The 27,555-nt window shown below is 42.9% G+C and overlaps 1 protein-coding gene across 1 annotated transcript in view; it reads right to left on the reverse strand.

Annotated features, from left to right (window-relative positions):
* PLEKHM3 (pleckstrin homology domain containing M3) overlaps positions 1-27,555 on the reverse strand; it is a 74,617-nt gene that overhangs the window by 20,445 nt on the left and 26,617 nt on the right. Inside the window, exons 4-5 of the mRNA XM_082483845.1 lie at positions 22,683-22,876; positions 10,999-11,062 (exon numbers count right to left, since the gene is read on the reverse strand). Of these exons, the coding sequence (XP_082339971.1) occupies positions 10,999-11,062; positions 22,683-22,876 (258 nt within the window). The remainder of the gene's footprint in view (positions 1-10,998; positions 11,063-22,682; positions 22,877-27,555) is intronic.

The following is a 27,555-nucleotide window of genomic DNA, read 5'->3' on the forward strand; positions in this document are numbered from 1 at the left end:
ACAGCCAATGACCACAGGCATCAGGTGCCAGTGCATCTAGGAACACTCCACTTCACTGTGGCTAAGTGATCAGGGAATGAACACTGAGAAGGGAGATACAGAAATGTCCACAACTCTCCTGAACTCTCAGACCTGGACCTGCAATTTCCTCATGTATGAGAAGCACAGGAGGAAACCCCGGTTATTATCTTAACAGAGGAGTATCTGTTGCTACTGCTCTGCTTAAGAGCCCCACCACCAGGGTTTAGTCGTCCAGATAAAGTGGTGAAAATACTGTAAAACTCAGGTACTGTATCACGGCCACTGTGAGACAAGCTAAATTTGCCAAATGGCTTTGTGACCCCACCCTTGTAAATCAGCTTGTTAATCATTATCGTCATAGAGGCGATAGAGCTGTTTTATAAGCCAACACTGAAGCAGTAACATTAACTACTTATGTAGGGGCTGGTGTATTTCTCTGCAGATAACATTTATTAGAAGGCATTCTCTTTAAAGACACAGGCTTGCCTCGTAACCTTCTTCCGTAGCACAGAGCAATCTGTTCCACTTCTTCCTCCAGTCTGATTTACATGTCAGACACAAGTGATGCCTGGAGGGGATGGGTTAAGTGATATGAAATCCCTAAAACACCTTGAACTACAGGTTCAAATCTCAACTGGATTGTCCCGGCCTCTCCTCCTGACAGAACAGAATTTATGATTATTTCTCAAGGCCAGACACACACTTGGCTCTATCTGAGAGACAGACACAGACAGAATTTGCCAGGAGGCACTGACGCAATGCAGAAGAGACATGAAAAGGCCAAGAGGCACTGAGAAAATAGGAGGGGTGGTAGACATGAAGCTCATTCACCATCCCCAATTATATACATTGAAGGGATAGAAAGTCCTTTAATTATTGGGATTAGTGTAACAAGCATGCCTGGCAGAAGGAAGCTATCTGAAGGAGCAGTCAACAATTGTGCACAGCTTTCCACCATCCTCCAAAGCCAAGCTTTCTGCCTCTTCCTGGTTGTTTTCTTTCTACCTCTCCAGAAACAGCTCGTCTGAATCAAGTCTTTTGCTAACAAGCCCAGAGGTAAGCTCCAGCTTTGCCTGGACTTCAGAGTACCATAGAGAACGTGCTTCCTGGACTGAATGAAAGGGAAAATAAAATCTCCTTCTGAACAGATTGGTTTAGTTCATCACTGTGCTCCCTACCCTCCAAACTCCACTGGTGGAAGCTTTGTGGAGGAGGACAAAACACCCAGTAATCTTTCTTCGCTTCCAAGACAGACGAGAAACGTGCTTTTGAAAGAACTAACAATGATATAAGAAAACAGGGCTAGGAAAAACAACTCTAGAAACCTCCAGCTTATTCCTCACCCTGCGGCACAACCAACTGACAAATGACTGACTTGCTTAAAAACTTCTCACCACAGAGATTCCACAACTCTCCAGCGCCCAAAACAGCTGGAAAGCTTTTTCCTAATGCCTGCTGCAGATCCCTTTTGCTGCAGCCAACCGTCTTTGTTTCACACTCCTATCCTTTCATTGCGCAATCTGTTCCAGAAAGCATTTTCTGACGCATTCTCTTCTCTGTCACAGGTGACCCTGTTGCAAGCAAGAGCAAGAGCAGATCAGGGCGCAGGACAGCTACAAATGGTCGCCTTATCTCTTTGCTAACTGCAGAACAAGCGCGTATTTTCAGCTTTCGTTAAACGTGGAGATTGGGCATTAAAGCACAAAGGGTAAAACAATCTCTGCCCCCTGACAGATTTCAGCAGGGTTGGGGATTTCTGCCACGAAAGCATGGGCTTGGAGACAAGCGTGCTACAATATGCTTAGCTAAGGATAATGCAAGCTGCAGAGAAAAGAAAGGGAAAACATATTCCCTGGCTGGGAAGTTCCTAGTCATTTGTATCTAGTGAACAGACAATGGTCGCAGACTGCTAATTTCCTTGAGGAATTTTTTTTCCCTTCCGTTTGCCAGATTCCTAACACCGTGAATTCTTGTTACGATTTCAATGCACAATTAATCTTCAGTTCAGAGGAAAGGGAAATGGAAGGAGGAAGGATGATCATGAGGTAAAAGCCCCAGGGAGGCAGATATCAGATCTCAGCTGTGCCCCATCTTTTGTGCAATATACAGGTCTGGTCAGCTTTCCTTGCTCCGTTTTGACTCCCAGTCACCTCTTTCAGATTGCCTGCCTTGTTTATTTAAATTGTAAGCGACTTAAGGGAAGAATGATTTCTTAATATTTGTGTACACACACATTAGAATCAGTCACTATGCACTGCTGTAAAACAAATAAAAAAAACCCAACCCACAGCAGTAACTTCAGGAGAGCCCCATCTTTTGTTGCTCCAGCCACGCTATGGGCCACAATCCCTGCTCCCCACAGTTTGGGTGGGTGATACCTGCCCATCCTTAGCTTGTGGTAGGGGTAGCGGCAGGGTGTACAGGAGTAATTGAGGCCAGGGACTCCGTTCATCCACTGCTGTCATCAGCACAAGGTGCCGGCTCTGACACGCATGACACCGGTTTGCCATTGCCGGCCTTGACACGGGCAAAGCGATGTCGTGCAGCCACACATTGTGTCGCGCTAACGCATCACCCACACAGGGCAGAGAACAGCTCGAAAGGAAACTTGGCAATAAACACTGCAAAGAATGAAAAAAAAAAACACCACAAAACCAACCACCAAATAAATCAAACTAAAGCAGAAATGAGTGAGAAATTGAATAAACAGAAATCATGAGCTCCCTTTGACTTCTTTGTGCTAGGCAGTCCACACTCACGGCACAGCCATTTGCTGTTCGTGGTCCTTCCAAATCAGATCACTCGATCCGTTGCACTTTAATTTGCTATTAAAGTGATATTCCACAGATTTGCATGGCACAGCCATTTGCTGTTCGTGGTCCTTCCAAACCAGAACGCTCAAGATGCGGCACTTTAATTTGGTATTAAAGTAATATTCCACAGATTTGCCACTAACTATAATAGGCACTGGGAAGAGGAGGAAAAACAAAACGAGGTCAAGAGCAAATGCTGCTAATCTGTGACAAGCAGATACAGGCAGGGAGCAAGGTGAAGACAGAGTTTTACGTTGGCTGGTGGAGAGGAACAAACGGGTGACAGTCCGAGTGAATTTATAGCAGGAGGCAGAGGGGATGACAAGGTCCCTCCAAGACCTGCCCAACTCCTCTCACGGAAGGGAAGAAAAGCCTGAGATTTCAGCAGGTCCCTCTGCGCAAGCTGACGCAGGTGGGAAAGAGATGGAATTGCCTCAGTGCAAACATCACGCCTGGAAATCACTTGTGCCAGCTCCCCAGCCAGCCCCGCAACCAGGCTCCAGCCCTGCAGCCTCTGCCTTTGCACTCACTGTGCTTCAATCGTCTCGCCTTCTTTCTCCTTCCCCCGAGGTTTCCAGGCAGCTACATGTCAATTTTGTCACACCCCAAGTTCTCCTAATCTTGTTGCAGGGATGAATTATAGGTTGTTTTAAGAAACAGGTATTCCAAGTAAAGGTTAAAGGCTGTTTTAATCAAACAAGGTTGAAAGAGTACCAGGAATTTGGCTGGTAGAGAACAGAAAGCACTTTCCTTAGCTTAAAAACATACGTGACTCTAAATACCTACACAAGCAAATATGCATTCAGGCAGAGAGTATATATGAGCCTTTTTTTTTTAAGATTAAGCAGGCAATTGCATGCAGAGATATTAACTGACTCTACATGCCCACTGAGTAAGACATTATTTCATGAGTGATATCACTAAACAGAAACTTTCCTGCCTTGCACAGGACTGGATCGGGGCATTTTAAGGAGTCGTCTTCTGAAGGATTTTAGAACAAGAAAGCAAAATACCAATAAAATGGGTAGGGTTACTCTGAAAAAAACTTTGTGAGTACAAAGTATATTTAAAAAATTTTGTAAAACAAGTTTTCTTCTCTCATCCAAGCAGGTAGCCACAAGACAGTATTTTGTTTGCTTGGGAAATTTGGTTTCTTGGGATGTTACTCCTTGAGATACATTCAGCTGCCTCTCCTGAATAGAGATTTTATGTGAAGTACAGCAATGAGGTTAGAGCCCAATCTTTCACACGGCTAACCCTGATCTCCAGTACTGGGCCTTTCGTTCTGCACAGCAAAAAAAGAACAGAAGAAACCTGGTTAGCACAAAGCACTAGGAAAGGGGTAACTTATATTGCTACTGCCTCTTCTAGAGGCTGAAAAAATTAAAATATCGCCGGAGATCTCAACTCAGAAGCTCCTGTGAGGCAGTGGCACAACTGCTGGGTTGGCTTAAACAGAGCTTCGCCCTAAAAAGCCACACTTACCCAAGTGGCCTAGATTACATATTCACGTGGAAAAGCACCACATGTATTTAATAAGCCCTGTTGAAAACTCTGGTTTCAAGCAGCGCAAAACCCAGTTCTGCTATTAAAAATATCTATTAACAATCTTGCTGTATCTCCACGCTCTGCCTTTGAGACTTTTAACACGCCTAACTCAGATGAACTCGTCTTCTTGGCTGTCGCTTGCCAAAATGCTCCTGGCCAGCCCTTCCCCCACGAGCCTGGCTGGTTCTGCCACGCTCTCCGCCTGACCACGAGGCATTCTGAATGACAGCGACTCCCTTCCCCAGCAGAGCCGCAGTAAGAAGGAAATGCCATGAAGATCATTGCCATTACCACTAATTGTAAGTTGAGCTGTCAGCACTTTGGGGAATTACACACGCACCTGTAATATCAGCTAACCTGAAGTTTCCTGTTCTGCTGAAAGGCAGCTCCGTGCTAGCAAACTCCAGGGAGTGAGAGAAATGAGTGATAAAGGAGTCATAGCCACAGGAAAGTATATAAGCTGTTTAACTGGTGTTTTGCTGTCAGACCTTTTAATAGTTATGGAAATGTATAGTGTGTGTTTTTCCCATCCTAGGACTATGTTCATATTCTTCTGCTAATACAGCTACCACAGTCATACAGGCACAGGTCGTAAAGAAAGGACATAAAGATGGCTGTTAGCGTTGTGTTGTTATGGTCCAAGATGCATGTTTACATAGTTCAATACAGAATTATCTAAGTGTCTCAAAATCTTAATGTCTTTACATTGCACAACAAATTTAAAATAGGCCAGATGCCATACCCCTCCAAAGTGCTGGTTTCCCTCTTCTGAACTTAATTGTGCTGAGGATGTCTATTTTAAACATGCACATAGTAAAGTGGCACCAGTTTACCTTAATTCCACTAGAAATGGAATTGTCCTGTGTGTCAGAGAAAGCCTGCAGCAGAGCTGGGAAGAAAGTCCAGACCTCACGTGCTTTAGGTTCATCTTAGGATGAGAACTGGGCCACCATACAAATCAACAATGTGTACACCTCTCACCTCTCCACACAACCATCTGTTTCTGCCTACCTCCCGCCAAATATTTAAGAGCAGGGGCTGTACCTGACGTAAGTTAAAACCCACCACTGTTTTAAACCAGCTCTACTCTGAGCAACGTCTTCCAACCTGTGGCCAGCTGAACACTGGCAGTAACACACCGCGGGACCCGCATCTCCATCACACATGCTGTGACAACCCTTGCTTGGGAGGCTGGGGACGTAAATTAAAGTTTTCACTACAGTGCTGAACTTTGAACTGCGGCAACTACGGCACAGATGCGCCTGGCATTTTGCTGCCCTTGTTGAGCACAGTGAACTCCCGCAGATAACTGTGACAGACAGAGCCTCAGCTATCTCAGCATAGCCAGGCCTGCCAAAAACCCAATTCTCCTTTTCATTTGCCACCTCCTGCCCCTCAAGCAAGAAAAAAGGACTTGTCTAAACTTAAAAGGATCTGCTGGTACAGCTACGTGGGTAAACCTCTTTGGTAAATAAAAGTTTAAGCTGATACAGTTTATATTGAATCACTGAATGAAACAACTGATAGCAGAAGACTTTCCCATTGATAGAACCGAGTTTGCACTAATGCTTTTACAGGTATGGCTATATCTGTTACGAGACGCGGGTGGGGGGGTATTTGTCATGCAGCTATTCCAGTAACACCTCTAAAACTAGAGCAAGCCCAAAGTATGTTAGCTAAGACCCATTTTTGTCAATCGATATAGCCACATGCTGGCTTTCACCAGCACAATCATGTGGGTTATACGCCACATCCGATACTTTTTGTGCATGAATAAAAAGAAACTGCTGGACAAGGACGCTTTGGACTTGGAAGTCATCAAGCTGTATGTTATAAATCCAAGCTGAGCATTTCTCAACTATTGTATGAGGACTGAGTGACCAGAAAAGAAGTTTTACTTCCGAAAAAAAATAGCAAGTAAAGAGCAAAAAAAAGGTACACATCTCGTTGCAGTCTTTGCTATTGTTGGGACTTATGAAACAACTTGTCTAAATCAACTTAAAGTTTTGCACATGCAAAAATGCTAGAAAGAGCATCTGCAATCTACTCCTCCATCTCAGTCTAGGAAAATACAGGGAGGACCCAAATTTGACACTGGAAAAGGAGGTGTGATGAAAATACAGCACGGGTTAAAAGCCTGGAAAAGCTACCAAGACCTAACAATGTCTTTGTTCTTCTATGGCTTTCTGAGCCTGATCTAAAAATATACTAGGCTCAGATTAGGTGGAACTTATGTTTCATTGAAGTTCATTTGTATTCCCCACATTTTTGTTAGGGAACCTTATATGCGCAAAATCTTGGACGGAAACATTAAGATTTTCATATTGGGAATGCTTCTGTTACACCAACTGTTCACCTAGTCCAAAACCCTATCAGGTCCTGTAATCGGTACTATATACGTCAGAGGAAGATGAAATCACTGATCCGTCTGTCAATGGGGAAGACATCTTCCTAATCCCCTCAGTAAATAATATGTCTATTCTGAAACCTTATAATCTCTTTATCTTACGTAGTGTAACTGTGGACATTCTCATTATGGATACTTAATCCTCTCAAAGATGATAAACTTCTGGCCTCAGTAATATTACTGTGGCATTAAGTTCCTCATGCTTGCTGTATATTCTGCAAAGAAGCATTTCCATTAAGGATTTTTATGTGTATCTCATATTCACTGTATGACCTGTGCTATATTATTGCAGAATAGGGCTCTTCTGTTCATCTTTTCTCTCCATTGTTCTTCACACTGTTTATAGGTTCATCTACAGGTAGATAGTCAGGAAAGTTGATCTGAAGTAAATGGATGTTTTAATTAAATTTTAACGGATTAGTTTATCTACAATGTTAAAATGGATAAATTATACTGCATTAAATCACTGTATGGACATACACATTCAGAATGAAAATGGACTTAATACAATTTAGCTCACTTTGCTTCCAAAGTAAATGGAGATAAACCAAATGAAAGCCACTTATATTTTGAATAACAGTATTTACACAGTGATTCAATGTAATTCAACTCATCATTTTAATTTCCCATACTTTGTCACTTCAGTTTTTTTTCCTGAGTGTTGCCATGTAAACAAGTCTTCAAATCATCATCTTTTCAAATCTCCTATCTCACAATTTCCATCCTTGACATCTAGTCATTTTTGCCATTACGTGGATCCTTTTTATTTTATCATACATTTTGGGGTTAGTATAGTCAGGATGAAATAATTGCCATGATTAAGAGTGTTTCTACAGTAAAGACCATCACTGCAATCAGCTTTGTACACTTGTATCTCTTGCTATTTATCATAAAGAAACAGGCAAGACTGTGGATTAAGCACCTGAATTTTGAACTTGTCACACACAGAATCTAGTGTAAGTAGCAAGAATTACATTTCCTAAGAAATCTAAGAGTCTTGTCTGAGTCAGCTTCTGTCCAAATCAATGTTTAACAGTGTAAAAACTGTTAGTCTCACCAAAACCAGCCCCATAGTCACACAAAATGAATGGATAGTTGTTAACTCCAGCTTGCATGAACTGTGTCCACATGTCCACAAAACCAGTGACACATCCATTAGTAATGTCAGCACAGGACCGAGTTCACACCTCCAGCAGGTTTAGGGCGAAGCTACGCTGGACTGTGACCGCACCGTCAGAGACGATACCACACATAAATAAGGGTAATCTGTTTTTCCAGTGTGCTATGTCTGCTGAAACCAGCAATTTCAGGAGTGAACGCTTGCTTCCTAACAACTGGAGGTCCTCCTCTTTAAAGCTTTAATTGACTGGAATAGCCCTGGATAAACTGGCTAGCAGAGACGCAGTGGTGTTTTGGGTGAGGCAGGGCAGATTAGTCTCTGGGCGAACGATGGCAGGGAGGGCTGGAAAGGAAAGCACGTGTAGCCAGTGGGGCAGAACAGGCAAGCTGTCACGCTTCGCGTTTCTGCTTGTTAAATCCGAATGCACCTGATTAGTTTATCTCGCCTGCTAACACTTCCAAGGACAACAATGCCAAGCAGATTCTAAGAATATGTACCCCATGGGAATGCCCACAGAGAGACTTGCTGTAAACTTTAATGTAGTCCCGGGGGCCCTGGTCCGCAGTGAAACCTTGCTGGGGTACATGCGTGCATTTGTGTTTATTTTAAATAAACACGCACGTACAAATGAAGACCGTCACTTGCTGCCTCTGTGGTTAAAGGTCAGGCCTATTCACATCGGCACTATGAGCATTTGTTAACGAGTAACGTACTAGCAAAACCACTACCTCACTAGGATCTGGTGAATTTCCAAAATTAAGGACATTTTGTTTCAATTTTTTCCACTCCGCTTTTAACCTCACAGTTAAGGTCTTCCTCAGTAGAGCCCTGTCTGAACGGATCCAAGTGACAGTCATCCCCAGACCATCAGACAGCTCAAGTGTGTACTTTTCCACATCCGAAAGATCTACGTATGGAGCTCTGTTAAGCTTGGAAAGATACTTAAATTGGATTCCATTTTAGTATAGTATTATATGCTGCTTCATCTACTGGCAAACAGGCATTTCAACTTTCTTGCACCTAAGAACAGACCTTCATACCACATTTTTGAAACTCAGTTGCTTGGTAGGAAACGACCCGTGGTTTTTTAGGATCTTTAAAGAGAACTTGGCTAGGAAACAAATCAGAACTGAGCTGGGACTAACCAGGGTAAAGGTTGCTTATATCTGCAGATTACCCCTCTCTGCTTTTCTAATTCACTCACCACGCCTTATCTTTCCATTAATCTTTAATAAACCTTTTAGTTAATTCCCCAAACACATGCAATCTACATGACAGCAGGATACAGTGCAAAAGCAGCCCATGGATATGAGCAAATAGGCAGCAGAGGAATCAAAAGGAGAGGAAACTTTTAGGATTAAAAACCACCCAAACTGCAGGTTAGTAGAAAATCATGAGCATTCGGGAGAAAGCAGTGGTAAGGGGCAAACCAGGGAGGAGGCAGGGACTGTAAAGGTATTAGTGTTTCTCCGGCTGCTGGATTCATTTTCTCAATGGGGCCCTCCTCCCCTTTCCGCTCTGGTTCTACTTTGACAAAAACAGGCAATCCGATTTCAAACCCGGAGCCTCTGAAAAGCGGAAAACCCTCTCCAGGCTGACAACAAGGATATAGCTAGATTAAAAGGTAAATGCAATTTAACCCTCCCCAGCAGAAATGCTAATCAAATTCTATTGCCTCTAAACATGATAAGTTTGGGGCTGGGGCCCTCAGGGGAAGAGAAGGTGTCTTGCAAACACAAACACAAAGAAACATGCTAAAGGGAACTGCTAAATCAATGGATGAATTGTGACTTCTACCCTCCCTCCCTCCCACAGGGTGCTTGATAAGCTGCTGATTGCTTCTAAAACATCTACTACCAATGTTGGGAACTGATTAAGCAGCTTACAAAGCACTGGGGGCTAATAGACAGGGCCCACCAGGGAGACTGCAGCTCTGGAGTTAAGTAGCTTGCTTTTTCATGGCTTGATTATTAAAGATGAGATAGCAGAACACGCTGAAAAGATGTGGAAACAGTTTCAGACCTCAGATGACTGGCCTTTTTATTTTATATATGGAATGATTTCCACCCTGTGACTTCACCAGCCAACAAAAGCCATGTTTCCTGCAGTTCTGTAGTCTCCAGTTCTGAGGGGCATTTGAACTACCTCAACTTAAATGTGTCAACTGAACATCCAGCACTGACTATGCTACCCGCCATCCTGCAGAAAAGGCACCATTAGACAAGGGAAACATCAGTGGAAGAAGCTTAAAATAATGTGTTTTACGTATCACTGGCAATGGCATTAGAGTGTGAACACAGATATGCCCAGGTCAGCTAGTGCATCTCACCTCACTTCTTCCTCCACTGTGCATCTCAGCGCTGCAGCACATTCACCTCAGGTTCCCTATCCTCTCCTTTCAGCTCTTTTAGCCAAATTCTTCTTGTTTAATTTGGTACGTAACAAAATTCTGCTGTTCAGGCAGGTGTACTGCGAGGTGCCTGCTTAGTTCAATCAATACCAATGCAAAGACACTTTTTGCTGGCACTTTACCTCTTCTGTGCTCACGACTGTCACAGTACCACTGCATGGCTTAACTCTGTGTAGCAGGCTTCCTGAGGGTTTTGTGGTATTATTATTATTATTATTATTATTATTATTATTATTATTATTCCCCCTCTTGTGGTAACGCCTAGCAGACTTTGTGAATAAGCATGTTGCACTAGGGACTGTACAAACTCAAAAATTCCTGAATAATTATTCTTTCAAGCAAAGAAATAAATACCACTTTTCACCTGTAGGCTGTCATACATGAGCCTTCACTGATCAGATGAAAAATTACTTGCAGCAAAGTTCTCTTTGCAGACAACAGTTTTCTTTCGTAGCCTCTTTCCAGCTCCAATTCAACACTGACGCTCTAGGCTTTCTCTCCCTCATCCCTAGCCAATGCCCCCGGTAACCCATTTTTATATTAAACTATAAACCACAGAGATGGCTCAGAAGTAAGGCTATTTATGCTACAATTAGCTAGAAGGGGGAATGTACAATTAGCAGTGATGATGAGAACAGGCTTGATGTGTTAACATGTAGAATTAGTTGAAGAAACTTACCTGCTGAAGGTCTGCGAGAGAATAAAGATGGATTTGCTGGAGAAGATACTCTCTGGGAAAGATCCTGGAAAAGAGAAAAATGGATGTGTGTCATGCCTTTTTGACTGGGAAACTCAAAGATTTTCTCTCCGCACCAAATTCTGCAGAACAATGATGCTACAGAGAGCTTGTCAGAAACTGGAATTATATCATCCTGTAAGCACCAGCCACTTTTACAGCATTCCTCACGGGCACAACGATTCCACAATAAGAATAAATGCTGCACCAGTGTCATTCTCCAACTGTCAGGTAAGCATGTACCATGACATTTACAACCGTTGAAAGCTCATCCTGAGCACAGAAGGTGTTTCTTTAAACAATTAACCCAATAAGAAAAACAAGTAACTCAAACTACACATTAAAAGTATTTCTTACGGTTTTTAGTACAAGATTCCTGGTCTGCTAGAAAGCTGTAACAGTTAATTTCAGATGTGACTTATGGTTTTGTAGCTGAAATAACTATATTCTGAAAAATGTCATGCAGATACTGTTCTTCCAACATAAAGTTGATTGATATCAATTCCCTTCTGCATACAGAAATACATGTACTGGTATAGACTTTATAATGACTTATTTGAGAAAGGCATATTTTCCTTACATAAACCAAGGTTTCAGGCAAGACCATTGATTATCCACTGACAGACCCGTTCAGTAAAGCTAAATTACCGAAACCTGAACAGAGAAGAGATGTCCTAATTAGAGTGGCTTGCAGTAAAATGGAAAACTGGGTTAAAGTAACATTACAGAGAAAAATGGACCATGTAAAGGTAAGTGGATATTAGCAAGAAAAGTTTATGAAAACCTATGTATCTGCCATAAAGATGACAGGAAGAGAAAAAGTGCATCTAAATAAAATGTCTATCTTTGTGTGCATGCACAGAAACAACCAGCCAACTGGCTTTATTTTCCATCCACACAAAACAAATATAACACCACGCTAAGGTATCACGGGGAATAGAGAATCACATCACTCTTGCAAAAAAAAGCAATCAAATATCTCAAGAGGTGCAGCTACTTTACACTACATGTTGCTTAGAGAAGTAATCGTGAACTCAGTTCCTCCGTTACAGTCGTGTAGTTTTAATGCAATACAGAAATGAAACTCTTGATATTATTAAATGCATGAACAAAGCTCTGGCAAAGACTGGTTTGTAATGGTAGAACTGAACGGCAGTGAACTGAAAGAACACTGGACATGTTCAAAAAACCAAAAATACTGAAAGGCGGATATGAACTTACCTGATCATGATATGAGACTAACGAAAAAGTACACAGGGACTCGAAGAAGAGATTTTAGAAGCTGTGACAACATAATTAGCTAAAACACAGATCAGCAGGGATAACAGTACCAACTACAATCTTTGACGGAATCTAAGAAATATTGGAAGCACCTCTGTTTATTCTACTCCATTAGTTGTCTTAAACAACTATCTTAAACTGATGCGTTCAAAGCTTTCTTGGAGGGACCAGGACTTTTCACTGCTGTTAAGGTGAGCGGTACAAAGTCTCATACTCCTTTTGTACTTCTGAAAAAAATCTAAGCTTTATTAGGGTGGGAGGGGAGGAGTCCTGCAAGCAAGACACCGACAACTGGGCACTGCCAATCTTACAGCACTCTTCTGGAGCAGGACTGTGCCCCTGCTCCTTCTGACTCACCAAGCATGTCCCCTCTACCCACCCAATTCTCAGCTCCAGTCTCACCGGGATACTGCATTTTCCCCTTTCAGTTCTGTAGGCTACACCATTCCTCCTATTAGAAGTGACCGTGTTTCAGTGGCTCCGCTGCATCACACCTTCATAATACATTTGGCACAGTGTCAAAGACCACTAGAAAACAGTCAAAATCCAGATATCTGACAACATATGATATTGGGATTCCTCATTTGCACATAGAAGATTTATTAAAATTGATTGCTAAGGAGTCAACTCTGAACAGCATTTTGAAGTCATTGGTATTCTTCAGCTCTGATAGAATTTCTTTCATTAAAATTTCCACATCATTCTCCCCTGATCACACAGGCAGGCACTAAACAGTGCGGTAGCTTTGCCAGGAACTGTATTATTTGCTGATGCCCTTACAGCACTGCTAAGAAAAATAATTAGCTAATGAAAGATTTCCTTTTTCAGGAAATAGCCTGAATAGCCCATACGGCAGAAACTGTCAATGACTAATATCAATGACTAACATCACGTTCCCCTGCCTTCAAGGACTACATTTTATTTCCTGCAAGTTCTAACTCCTAATAAAAAGTGTGCAGATGAAAAAGAAACTCATGATCGAGGGACCTCCTTTGTGAGGGGGGTCTCAGCCAGCACAAGCACAGACCCTGCTGACAGTCACCCTCTCCCTATACCTGTCCCCCTCCCTGAGAGATGTTAGTTTGCAGCAGCAGCGGCAGCTCTGCAGAGTCAAGCATCCAACACTCCTCCTCCCTTCCAAATCTATTTCCAGGAAAAGAAGTTAGGCACTGCCCTCCCAGCCTTATGCAAGACACATATACACACGCACATACCCGGCACTCAAGTGAGAGGAGTGCTTATTTCCATTGCTATGGAAACTGAGGCATTAAAAAACCCTCAGCAAGTAAGGCTGGTCCAGCTTCTGATTTGCAGTCCTTCCGCTGACTCAAAAAAAACCACAATTTGGTTGTGGTGGGCCACAGAGAAACAGCCAGAGCTCCCGTCTACAACAGCATTTACAAAATTTCTTATGAAGCAACCGGACCAGTTCCTGTATGGTTCCCAACACCCGCGGAGGTGCAGAACACTCCCTCGACACCCGCCCACGTCACCAAAGGTGGAGAGCACACAGCTCCGTGAGTGTGAAACCACTGAAATCACCTAAAAGTAGGCAGGCAGCTTAGCCCCTGATCATTTAAAATATAAATGACGTGCCCTCACCACACCTGTGGTGAGCTGAGCGGCTGTTTCAAAAACACACCTTCCCGTGCTGCACGCCTGCATTTAAGATCTCCTCCAGAAAACTTCTATTAATCCCATTTGGAAAGAAAAACCGAAACATAACTTATGAAGCCACCTCCCCAAAACGCGTCTCTTTCTTGCCAGTTTTGTCAGCCTCTGGTGGGTGGGGCGTTTGCAAGAGCTTAAGGGGGCACCAGAATATCAAACTGAACCACATTTTCTAAAAACCTCATCATAAAATGTAAGCGCATCAGCTGGGGCAAGGAAACCCACACAGACCAAGCAGTCCAGTGAGCAAGAAAATGAATAGCGGCCGGTTTCCGACAGCTCGCTTGTCTGCACGGGTTCTCTCAGCCTGATGAGGTGACGGCTTATATAAAGTCTTTTTCAGTAGGGGGCACACGGGACTAATTCAGAGCCGTTAGCTTCTCCACCCAGACACTTCTTCTCACATAACTAGTAGGAACGTAATGTCTTGGCCATCTCCATCCCTCTGCAACTGCAATTGGCCAAAGGAAGCCCAAGTCAGTGGAGTACAGCAGACGAGATGGGGCTCACACAAACACCGTGCCATTGCATCAGCATCCAGACAAAGTACTACATGGCACCCAAATCAACCTAAAATCACATTCATGTCTAAAAATGGAGCACACAGAGCAGACTAAGATAACTACGCTTAGAAACATTTCACTAGAAAATACATATGGACTTTCTGCATGAGATGGAGCTTTGAGCGTGCTCGGGTTAATAAGGCCTTGATCCAAAAAGACCAAAATGTGCTTATTTTTGCCTTGATATAAAGGTCCTTTACAAACACCAAATGGGACATCTCTGTTAAGTTATTTGAAAGCAAAATAAAAGATGTCAGTTTTGTAAATCTTTTGATTGATGCGCTATAACGAACTGGATTTTTTTTTCAAAGTTGGTCAATTAAAAGCATTAAATAAACAGTGTCCTTTCAGTGCCATCTTAACACAGAAAAAAACCCGTAGTGAGCTAGACAGAGGTCAAACGCAAGATGTTAAGACTCATCACAATAAAAACTCAAACCTCTGCTGCTTCAGAATGTGACCTGTGACCCCCGAGAAGCAAACGGTATGGAGTGCACGTCCCACTAAAAGCACCTCCTAAGTTTTCACAGTTTGGAAACTCCCGGACCAGTTTCACCAGCGATGCAAAACAGAAGAGCTGTGAGTCACAGGAGTGCTGTGCTGTAAAGCCTGGCTACCAGTCAGGGTTAAGCCTGCAGCGAACAAACCAAGTTCAATGCTAACCAGCCCTCCAGCTTTGCCAGTTCCTGTGAACAATGAAATCCAAAGTCCTGCTGGTTAAAGGTCTCTAAATTGCTTTATTGTTATGTGCTAGGAATTAAAAGCAATCAACGCAAGCAGGAAATAAACCCACCATCGGAGACTTTCAGTCCAACTAAAAGAGAGAATCGAGCATTCTCAGTTTGTGATTATTATTCTTTTTTTGTTCAACACTTTGTAATCTGAAGCATAACCTTCAGGCAAGATAGAACCAGAAATTTCATCCGTTCCCTTTAGGATGATCTTATCAGGTAAGTATTTGCACAAACAAAGGTTATCTTTTAGTGTCCTCCTGCAAACAGAACCACTGATAAGACCTTGCTTTTTGCATTTGGACAAAGTGCGTAGTCACGGTGCTTTGTTAGCACTAAGTAATTGCTCTGCATTTAAAGCCTGTTTATCATCAGCTTAGGTAATTTTTCTCCAATGGGTTAAATACCCTGACAGCTCTGCTAAAGCTACAACCAATTAATCTGCCCAAGCCTGACACTATAACCAAAGTACAAACGTGATAAGCAGAGCGAACTCTTCTTTTTCCAGCGCAATCAAAAGAAATCAAGTTAGCTGGCAGGTGGGCACAACCAAGTCTCTTTTGTACCAAAAAGCCTAGGATGGGAGGGGAAGCTGGCACCACCATTTTCCTGTGCCAGCCAGGAGTGTCTTGTTTGACCAGGTTGGGAACGGTATGAGCGAGCTCTGACTCACGGGAGACGCAGATGCACCCGCCGCGCCGGCAGCCCCGTTCACGCCTCCTCTCCGCAGGAAGCTGCTGCGCCCACAGCTGGCACAGCAGCCCGGGTACCAAGTCCATTTCCGCAGCCAGCACAGGTCATACATACCCTGGCACTGCAGCTTGCGCCACCGCCAATTCATTTTTACGCCACTGCACCACGCTGCAAACCAAAGCAGCCATAACAGGCAAGCACATGCTGATGACCGCGGTTCCCATATTTATTTATTTATTGCCCCCTCCCCTGGACCAGGGGTACGAGGACCTCTGACATCCCTGCGGTGTGCACCACCAACAGCGGCGGCACACACGGGCGCTGCAATCTCATTGACAGGAGCTCAATTTTTTTCAGAGTTACTATTTGATTTTAAAAAGTACAGAGGATTATCAGTGACTTGCCAGTTATTGCAAATAGACGTGGCAGGGTAAATAACATTTCTTGCTAGGTTTTCTCTTGCAATTCATTTGACATCGAATCTGTTAATTTAAGGGAGAGAACAGCACCAAAGGTGAGGAGAAAAGGTAGATTTTTTTCCAGTGTTGCTAATTCTTAGAGTTTTATTCAAGCTTTTGATTTTGTATTTCCTTGGAACTCTCAGCTCCTGGAAGTATGTTGGGAGAGGAGAACCCCCAAAAAAGGTTACTCAGGGAAGTGGGGCCCTGGGAAACCCGCTGATTTGAAAGTCGAAAGGTGATAATAAACTAACAAATTTAAAACAAAACAAATAGCTACTTATTTGTTTAATTCTTGTGGTATTAGATCAGATTAATGTGGGGGTTTTTTTCCTAATTCTATGGGTGTGGCTAAAAAAGTATTTGTGAACCATTTCACATCCATGAGGTACGAACACTCTTCTGGTTATGCTCTGGGAGCAGCGATTCCTAAATATCTTCAGCCTAAACTAAGTGCTAGATTTATTAGCAAGCATGTCCAGGTAAAGTATTGTTTCATGTTGTTACGAAATTCCCCATGAGCACCCCTATGTTAAAACAGTTACTCTTCTCATCCATCAGCAATTCTGAACCAGTATATAAACTTTCAACTAAAATGCAGTAGACTAACTCTCACTCCTCTGTGGTTACTTGAGCAAGGTTATGGAAACATTGTGAAAGACAAGAATTACTACAGATCAAATTCAGGAATCAAGTACGGCTGTTACTAAAAGCAAGATGCAGAGAATTAGAGGCACACAGTTCCATTTTGAAATCAAAACAGCTTAGATCCCCCAATTAACTTGAAATGAAGAATAAGAAAATGCTCTCTGTTTTTGTCAGGCACTTCTGAACCCTTGCAGTTTGCTGCTGGAAGTTCTAATATAAAACCACAGAGACAAAACCGGCACAAGTCAGGTTTAATGTGGTGTCCACATCTAATAGGAACTTCTTTTTAAATCACAAGGGCTTTTTAAAGCAATCTAGTCCTAAAAGGTGAATGGAAACCACCATTTTGAAAGATGTCTAATATTACTGACCTATTTGACAAGGAGATGCAGGTACGCCCCTAGCCTGGAAAACGTTAACATGAACTGAAAGACCCACCTGTCCTCTGGAAAACTTATCGTATATACCCTGGCATACTCCTCAGCTGGATGCTTACCATGGTAGAGCACTGGCTTGTGCTTTTAACCTTTCCTTGGCTTGAACAGACAGCAGTACTACCTCCACCCCGGCTGTTCTGGCATTCATCTTGCTGCTCCAACTCTGTTTGTTACCCCTAGTTGAAACAAAAGGTCGAAGTCCACCTTAACTCCATCCCCTACAGTTTTAGCCAAATGCTTTTTAAGATGTTAACTTGCAAGGGGACCCTGCATGCACGGTTACTTCTTCAAAAAGACACAAGAGTGGCAGCAAAGAGGTGGTCTGTTTGCAAGAGCTCCATCAACAGGCATGGTTTATTTCAGCTACTGCAATGACTACACAACTACACGTATGCAGTCTCTATATAAAACTAATGGCTCGTGTATACTTCTCTGCATTTGCTCACCTTTCCTCACTTTGGGGTGTTGTTTGGTCTTAACACTGGATCCTCTCAGGATATCCAGATACCCTCTTTGAATGAGTTTCTCTCTCACCCTCTTTCCAATCACCCATGCAACAAATTTTCTTCTTCTGTTGATCTTGCCATTAACTCAGAGCCCTGAGTGCTACGAAACCACATCCTTCTGTTCCTTTCCTGCTCAAATTTTCTTTTTGCAGCCTACAGCTTTCACAAGTTGTGTCTTTGTTCCACTGCTTTGGGATTTTCGCTCTCCAAATGGCCTACCCATTGCAAAGAAAATGGAGAAAACTCTCTCCTTTAACAGTCTGGACATGACTTAATGACCTTCTGTTGTCCTTGGACTGAAAGACAACATAGCCCCAGCTTCATGTACGTGAGGTATTTGGTAGTATAGTGATTGCATAAGATCAATCAGGATTCCTGTGATGTGTTTAGACAGGTTCCCCAATTGCCACACAAATATTTTGAAAGTAATCTACTCTTGTGTCAGAAGTGATATGTCTGAGGCCTCACTGTAGGAAGTGACAGGACTCTATTGTTCAGCATAACTGAATTTGGGCTTGTTTCGCATCGTGCTGACAGACCAGCAGGCTCAGCCAGGACCACACGTCTGCAGCACTGGAGGTGTACCTTTAACCTTCTGCCTCAACAGCAAGCTCTAATTCGGTCTTCCTGTAAGATGCTAAGTAATGTATCCAGCACTGGAGTTTTGCTAGGGTAAAACTGTTGTATTGCTGTTCTGGAGCTGATAGACAAATTGTATCAGACAGAGATGAGGAACAAGAGTGAAATTTTTCCATATAGTTTCTCACTACCATTGAGAAGATTTACTTAGAGAGGAAGGGCACTGCAATGAGCACTAATGCACAGGGGAACGTGCTGCAGAACATTTACCTTGTGTCACTGCCCTCTGTCTAAAATATCTGGGCTAGCAACAACTGAACTGCAAGTTTAGGTGTACAGCTGAGAGCACTGAAAGTCCAGAGAGAGCTCCAAGGCTGACCTGGGTTAGCCTACCCTACAGTAGACTCGGAGGTGCCTGAAGACTTCTCAAAAAAATCATCCTGACAGTTCCTTGACCTGAAGAGCCTTCAACCATGACAAGAACAGAGGAAAAGAGGCTGTGGCATACGGACACACTGTTAGTGCGTCTTATGTCTCGAGAAAAAAAGAAGGAAGCAAAACCAGAATAAAACTTGCATCATTCAGCACGGCTTCACAGAACAACCTCGTCATTTAACAGACTCAAAGATTCTCACTCTTTCCCAGCTATCAATTTTATTGACTCCATCTTGTTCCCCTGTGCCATTCATTCATCATTCATCATCCCACAATCTGCAGGTGGTGGTGGGATCTGTACCGCTCCACTTGTACTAATTCTGTTGGCTCAAGGTTTCGGTCTTGTGTATTTCTGCCTGAACAGCATCCACACAAGCAATGCAACCAAAACAAGTGAGAACTTGTTGAGTAAAGACATTTGAGGCAAATTATGTCTGTTGCAATACTGAAGTGACAGCCACCGCAAACTAGATCTAACAACGTCCCTTGTAAAACAGGGAGCTCGGCAACAGGCTCAGTGTCTCAGCTGGCTAATCTCTGAGGAACGCTGCTGATACGCACCGGTGGAGGGCCTTATTTCTCCTCCCAGCCAAGTCCGAGTTCCTTATTTTTCCCCTTGCAAACATAAAAAGAGCTTAGAATCTGGCGGAGCAATAGGTGAGAATAAATCATTATAACTGATGGAGACCACTTTTATTGTGAGCCTTCTAGCTACTCTTAGGATTTCTTCTGCTTCTTTTCATTTCTTCCTTCCTTTCTACTTAGTCACTTGCTCCTTCAAAGTTCACAATGTGGTTCAGCCCCGAGTTCTCTGCTAGATGCCAAGTTTCAAAGTTCCCAAAGTACCTATCTATGGACACCAAGCATTATAAATAACATTTCCACATTTAAGCCAACTGGATCCTGAGCTAACCTGGTTTATAGCCATCTGGTATTCTTCAGAAAAAGTGACTTGTAAGCACTGTAAACAGTTTTGTCTTCCCAGAGGACACCAAGAGTTTCCAACTTTGCTGCCATCTTCACTTTGCGATCTGGGTTCAAGAGCAAGGTATAGATTTAAAGAAGATGATAGTGCAAATAGTATTAATAAAAGAAAGCCCAGAGCGATCTGCTTTTTCCCTAATAAGGCAGGTTCTATCAGTGTCCCAAAGGCAGCAAAGTGCCAATACAATTAATCAGTCTGTTTTTAGTTCTCCCTAGACAGCAATATTAACAGTTTGTTTCAGTCTGTTTATATGGGTCTGACAGGTCTTCAAGATGCTGTGTTCACTTTCTTGTGATTAATAGTCATTCACATACTAAGGTGAAGACCAAGCAGAAAAAGAATGGTTTTAGCGCAGGACAGATAACTGGATTCTCTCCCCCAGTCTTTCATTTCTAACTAGGAAACAGTACTAAATTTAGGAATGCTGTCTCACTGTAGTGTTTAAACTCCTCCTTTTCTTGCAACTTGCCCATGTGATGAGCCAAATGGAAATTTAAATCACTTTTTTTGTTTGTTTGTTTATTTTTCAGCTGTGCTCTATAAAGCCATTACATTGATAGTGAATGTCTGTGCACTGGGATACTAGATGCAGAAAAGAAAAGCCATTGGGACCGTTCTGAGCAAGGAATAACTCCTTCTGGGAAAAGAACCTTTCTTCCTTTCCATTTCTGCAGACCTCTTAGGGGAGATCTGAGGGACCAATTGAGCACCAAACCCACCCCAACAGAGGCTTCACAGACCAAGAAGGAGCTGGACTCTAAGGTGTGTTTCGTACACTCCTTCAGAGGCTTTTATAGTGCTTTTAACAAGTCCTACCAAACTGGAGATGCTTTCCTAGTACAAAAGCAAACCCTTCTTGGTTCTTCTCTACACCACAGAGAGCCTTCTTTAACTGAAGACAGTGTGAAGGAACCCTTATCTAAGAAAAAGGAGCATTTGGAGTGTTTCCCAGTTTCCCCTTCTGCCATTCTGGGTGCTTCATTTTGATACAGGGAATTTTTTCTCCCTCTTCCCAGCCCCGAGAAAAGACCAGGAATACATTTCTGTCCTAATTTTTGTCCATTCTCTCTTCTCTCCATTTCCTCAACACTCGCCATCTCTACTTTCTGGAGGCAGGTTTTGGGGCTGCCCCTTTGTCCTAGTTTCTTCATTAACTCTTAATTTTCTGAGATCCCTTCCCTCTTTGAATCTCCTCCTTCCTCTGGCTTTCCCTCATCCCTTTGTCTCTAGTCCATTGATTTCTCTGCTCAGGCCTCCTTTGATCTCTCTTCTTTCACTCAATGGACCCAAGTCCATTCAGTCTTGTGCCTCCTCCTGTCTATTTTAATCAAGGCATTCTTTTCTTCGGCATTAATCAGAAAGCATAATTTCTTTCTGCCACTATTTCTGAACAGCAGCATTCACAAATCTTATTCTCCTTTTAGTTTTACTGCAGTTGAAGAGGATGGCATAGGAAAGTTGAATAGCTGAATAGCAAAACAGCTCTGTAAGATAACACCATCCTCTATTATAAAATAAAAATCACCCTAATTTTTAAAGTACTGTAAACCGCCCTATCAAATAACCTGAATCGAGCAGTAAGACACAAACACATATTAACACACAGTGGGTCTGACATAAGAACTCAGTCCTGCTCTCCAGAAACCTGTTGCTATACCTTTCCCTTAGTTGTTCTAGGTAGTTCATCAAAGCAGTGACATCAGTTATGTACCAAACAACAGACTGCCTCACTCCTTACCTGAGATAAAGGCACTACTGCAGCCCCCTCTCCCTCCCAGAGAACTCAGGTCCCCCATTCCTAAACACCATCACCCCATTTCTTTTGGAGATCCACAACAAAAGTAACTTGGCTTTTTTAAGGTCACAACTGTGGCTTGGTGGTTTTAAGAAGATTGTTAATTTTTAGCTTGTTAGAAAAACGCAGCAGCTGCTGAATGGACTAAGACACAGCACCTCTAAAATGAAGTTCACTTTTTATAAAGCTATTGTTTCCACCACAGAAAACTCAATATGAAACACTTTCTGCTGTGCTGTGATCATGTGTTTTGCAATAAACAAAACACTCGGCGCAGCCATGTCATGGATGGAAAAGATAGTGGCTGAGCACGAGCACAACTGCCCTGCTGTCAGATAAACCATATGCTGGATCACATGCCAGGGGACTACGTCTGGCCTCTGCCTTTGTGTGAGATCATATCACAAAAGAGGGCAGAAATGCTGGACAGGTGGTTGACTCTGGTCCCTCTCATGCTTTGCCATACTGTGAAGTGTTTCAAAGGTCCCAACAGTGGCTACCACACTGCGGTGCCGTGGCAGGGAGCATGAGGTATCACACCTGACTGAAAATACTCACGCACAGCCAGGAAGCCTGAGAAGGAGTAAAAGATGCTCACCACAATGACTGACCCCTTGGCTAACAGTTGTCAAGAACTTCAGACCTTCAGACCCTATAAACCCATTTTCTTTGGCAGTAGATAACCCAGCTGCCCAGGGAAGTCACATACAAGCACATCTTTCTAAACAGGTAACACCTTCAGAACTAAATTGTGAAGGGGGGAAGAAAAAAAAAAAAAAAAGAAAAAGGAAAAAAGCAACATGGCAAGGAAACTACATCCTTGTGCTGTGTGTTGTAGTTCTTACCTTCTACGCAGATCTTCAGCCACTGCTGCTCTGCAGCTGAACAAATAGGCTCGGAGAGATTTCAGCTGCTGTCTCAGGCGGACGACAGTTGCCAGAGGTTCAACATGCTTGTACAACATGGGATTTTCCTGCTGGATATCAATCAATGGCTCCTCATAAACATATTCCAGGAACTCTTTGGCTTGCTTTGATACCTGAAAAATAAAGCAGTTTAGCTAGGCTTTCCTCCCAACTGGTTTTAAGCAGCTCTTCCCCTCTGTGATCTGTCAGCTCTTCTCTGCATCTGAAAACTTACTCTGTTACTAATTACAGATGAAGACAGAGCTGAGAGAGATCCAACTGTATCTGCTTATAGCCAAGTCAAATTTCATCAAGCCCATCAAAGTTGAGTGTGTGAGATAACTGCTAACTTACCCAACGTACAGCAATATATGCAGCCATGCATGCTTTCACTGCAGCGTAACATAGCTTACCAGATATTTTTCAAGCCAAAAAATGATTACCAAGTTTCTTCCTTGTTAATATGTTTCTGTTTGTTTGCTGTTTTCTTTTTGGCAAGAAGCAAGTGATTAGGTATGGGCCAAAGCACAACATTAGAAAAGGAAATGTACACACGGCAAATCCAATCACATTGTACTTTCCCAGGGAATAGAATTCCAGTGTAAAGCACAACTCCCGTTTGTTTCATACTCAGCCAGTATGGTTAAAATGACGTAAAAAGAAAATAATCAGAAGCACATCTATCACGTTGTCCTGTGTTTTTTTTTTTTTTTTAAATACAGATGAATAAAGTTGAATTTTACTGGTATTACTCAATCCCAATGTTTCATCTGTGAGAAATTTTTCTTATGTCTTTTTCATGATAGTGCTCTGTTCTATCTTCACCTGCAACGAGCTACTGTAATCTTGATAAATTAATGGGACTTTTGTTCCCACTAGAAAAGATACTCCTGTTTCTGAGGTGAGATGGCCAAATTCCCTCCCATTCCTTATTTCTGCATTTTATCACAGCTGGAAAAGAAAAGATGGAATTATCTGAAATGAGCTGCAAATCAGTTGAAACTGTGCTACAGAAATACTATTTGTTCCACAATTCAATTAGTCCTCCTGGACCTTTAAATTAGTGTTTACACTGAGTTGAGGGAGGGATGAATTAGGCTAACAAAAGGAGAAAGGGCACACCATAGCCTCTTGAGAGTTGGGATGTTATTTCCCTTCTGGTGCTGTAAAGCTGTAAGGTAGGAAGTAAGGAAAAGCAATACACATCCTTATATATAGCATCACTTCCAAAACCAGCACAAGTTCCTAGTTACAGGAGTCATTAGCTACTTACAGGAGAAGCTAGCCCCAAATGTAACCGTTTCACAATGCATAATAAAAAAATGTAAGAAATAATGCCAAGGCCAGCCTTCCCACCAAGGAATTATCTGTGTATAACTACACAGATAATACAACGTGTAATTTTAAATACAACAGACCATAACACCACAGGTTTCCCAGGGTCTGAAGCTGTACTAAATATCTCACCTATTTGTATTAAACGTCCCCCTTATTTCTTTTTTTCTTTCCTTGGTTTTTGGTTTGGTTTTTTTTTTTCAAATAATGCATGTACAAGGAATTGTGCTGCCTGAATGGAAGCACAGGTAACATGCTGTGTAAGGAGCAACGCAGGCAACTTGGATTTTGTAGAAAAAAACTCTACAAACCCCAAATATGTCAAGTTTTCTATCACTAGCAATGTTGATGTTTTATTAGACATGCTAACTGCAGTGCACAAAAGAGACTGCAGTTAAACAACCTGCTTTTACAATCATAAACTCTTTGGCTGTAATATCTCAACAATCCCCTGACAACTGCTGCATCTGTAGTAAATATTATTCCTCTTCCACCAAAGGGCAAATTAAGCTACATATTCAGTGATTCCCTAGGAGGCATGTGAAGGCTTGGTAGAGTGACTAGCACCTCCCACCCAGGAGGACGTGGTGCCCAGCGACGTCTTTGTAGTCTTACTTCCTTGCTTTAAAGCCCTGCTGAAGTGATGGGCTCCGCATCCACCTGCCCTGCTGTCTCGGGAACCAGAGGGCAATTACTGTCTGAGTACTACACCCACAACTGCGCACACTTGTACTCTGTATGGGGCAGCTCTCCTGAGGCTGCAACGTTAAGAAATGAAAAAAACAAATGCCAGATTTGAGACCATCTGAGTGACTCTTCAATGCGTGTGCACCATGATGACAAAGTATTACCGTGCGGCTCTGGTGGTGCATGGTCTGAACGCCGCCTTTGAGGAGAGAGGAGCGAAGCCAACCTTTCTCTCTCCTTGCCAATACAATGTACCCGCGGAGCGCTGATCGCAGGAAAAGTAGCTTTACCCAGCATCACTGACCGACACGTAGGTGTTGTTTCACTCTGCAGGCCTGACACAGGCACGCAGTTCGTGTAAAACATTAACTCACATCCCCGACCACAGCAAAGTTACAAGAAGCTGAAACGCAGTCTTATAATGGGAAGGGTCAGGCAGTCATAATTATTTAGCCTGCTACCAGCCAATATTCTAGTACATGTATTAGCATACTCACAGTCCCCCAATTTTACTGGGCAGACTAGACAACCCTATTAAATAAACCACAAGGAGTGAGAAGATGCAACAGGGTTTTCGCTTTAAACACCAAACGAGGATGGATGCTAACATTTCCAGACCTTTCTTTTCTAGAGGCTGCAAACTTAGAGTTTAGAATTCAATTTACCAGAAGTCAGCCTGCCTTGAAGCCTTCTGGCACGGGGAGTTCATTTCCTGCTGTGTTTGTCTGGCATTTCGCGCAGGCTGGAAGCCACCTGAACCAAACTGCAACACTTACTGGTTTTTGCGTGCAAACAGGGAAAACAGTTGGCCTAAGTGAAAGAAAAAAAGGATGTTCGCAAGATTGCCCCTTTTCTTTTCCCTTCACACAAACATGTGAAAAACACAAATATGAAAACAGTAGGGAGACGGGGGGGAGGGGGGGAGTGAGCCTGGGGACTCAACTGCTGCTTTGATTATGACAGAAGAAACACGCCTAACTGCCAAGTCCTTCCAAAGAGCTTTTATTGCAGTTAAGGGGATTTTTCTTTTCCTACCCGTGTGCTTTCAGGTGTTTAGTGCGTTGTTGTTTTTTCAAGACCCTGGGTATGGGAAGATACAACTCTACAGATTTCCACCGCTTCTGTTTTTTCGTGACCTCTCTTGCCAAAAGCAGACAAGAACCTCCCCATTTGCAGAACCTACTTCACTGATGCAACAGTTTACAGCTGCTGCTCAGATGCCTAGGAAACATAAAAGAGAAACATGGCCAATTACATTATCGTCATAAAAGCTCATGTTCCAGAGTACCTACTGGTGCTTGCTTTGCCAGAGATAGGTCAGACAGAGCCCAGAAACCCCCGCAGAGATGGGGGAAAGGCAGCAGTGGGAAGGAGCGCAGGTTTTTCAAACTCTTCATTCACTTTGCTTCCGTTTGGTGGACTGACAGCCCCATTTCAGACTGTGTGAAACACAGAAGCTTTGGAAGACTGAAGCCCTATTTCAGTTCTGACCATCAAATGTGGTATATGCTTACTTCCTGCAGGACCTCTCCGGGGTATGCCACCAATCTGGCTAGGAGCGAGCCACCCACCGCAGAGGCTCCACTTGCTGTGCTACCTGCAAGGGACAGGGCCACGCATTTAGGGGAAGGTCTCTTGTTTAGCTTCATTTTGGGATGTTGCTGCACAGCTTTGCATTGGGCACACTGGCTAATTGTGGGAGGTGAAATGGTGACCAGTTGAGGGATATTCCTTTAAAGATGAGCCCAAAGAAAATTATTACTACCAAGATCACCTCAAGGATGTGGGACATGGTATCTGTCTTTGCCATATCAGCACATTTAATCAATACACTAAGGAATCATGCAGTTTCACGGTAACTATTAAGAGCAGCAGCCAGCACTAAGTTGCCCTTTAGACCATACAGAAGAAAAAAACATCAGACCTTGTCTCTGAATGGAGAAAGGAGATGTGGATGTAGAAGTGCAGGCAACATGTGCTCTGTATCAAAAAAGTACTGCTTAGTTCCCATGGAGGCATATCAGGGACAAAAATAAAAGCACATGTATGCAGAATTGAACAGAAGGGGGAAAACCACAATGATTTCACCAAAGTAACAAGAACTACTTGTTATTTTTACGCTATATAAAGATTGGACGGAGTTGAGGAGATCCAACCAGTGATCTCCGCTCAGTTGTCACACTGCCACTGTGGCACATGATGTCCTCTTCACCTTCCCTCTCTGCCTTAGTTTCTGCTCTAATTGTTGGAGATAGTGTAGTGTTTTCCTACCTAAGGGATGCTGTTCCTTTCTTAAATCCATCTCTCTGAGCACTTTGGCACAGAGACTAGTAAAGTATCTGCACAGAATTTGCTTGTGCCCCCAAGCCACCTCATAGCTGTTCTGCCTGTCTACCAAAAGTGCAAATCGATACCTTCTCACTGTTATAGTGAGATTACAGTAGATGAAGTTTTCAGTGAATGCCTAAGCATGAAAGACCCATTTCCTTTTGTGCCTCAGTTGCCTATACCAAGACCACAGGAAACACAGAGCATAGTTTTTACCCTGCAGGTTTAGAAAACAAACCAGTTTATTTTCTTGGCAGTATTACTGACAGCTGGATATGAGGTCTTTGCCTTACAACCCACTTCCAGGGCTACCTATGCTACTGTGGGCTAGCAAGTTTAGCCCTTGGTAAAAGCATCCAAAGAAAAAAACCTCTTAAATATTTATTCCTAGCTTTTAGGAAAAGGGGGGGGGGGGGGTGTTATCTCCCCATATAGGAGCTTTGTAACTCTGAAGAATCTTGCA

Source organism: Vanellus vanellus (assembly GCF_965231255.1).
Source record: "Vanellus vanellus genome assembly, chromosome: 5".
In the NCBI taxonomy this organism is placed as follows: Eukaryota; Metazoa; Chordata; class Aves; order Charadriiformes; family Charadriidae; genus Vanellus; species Vanellus vanellus.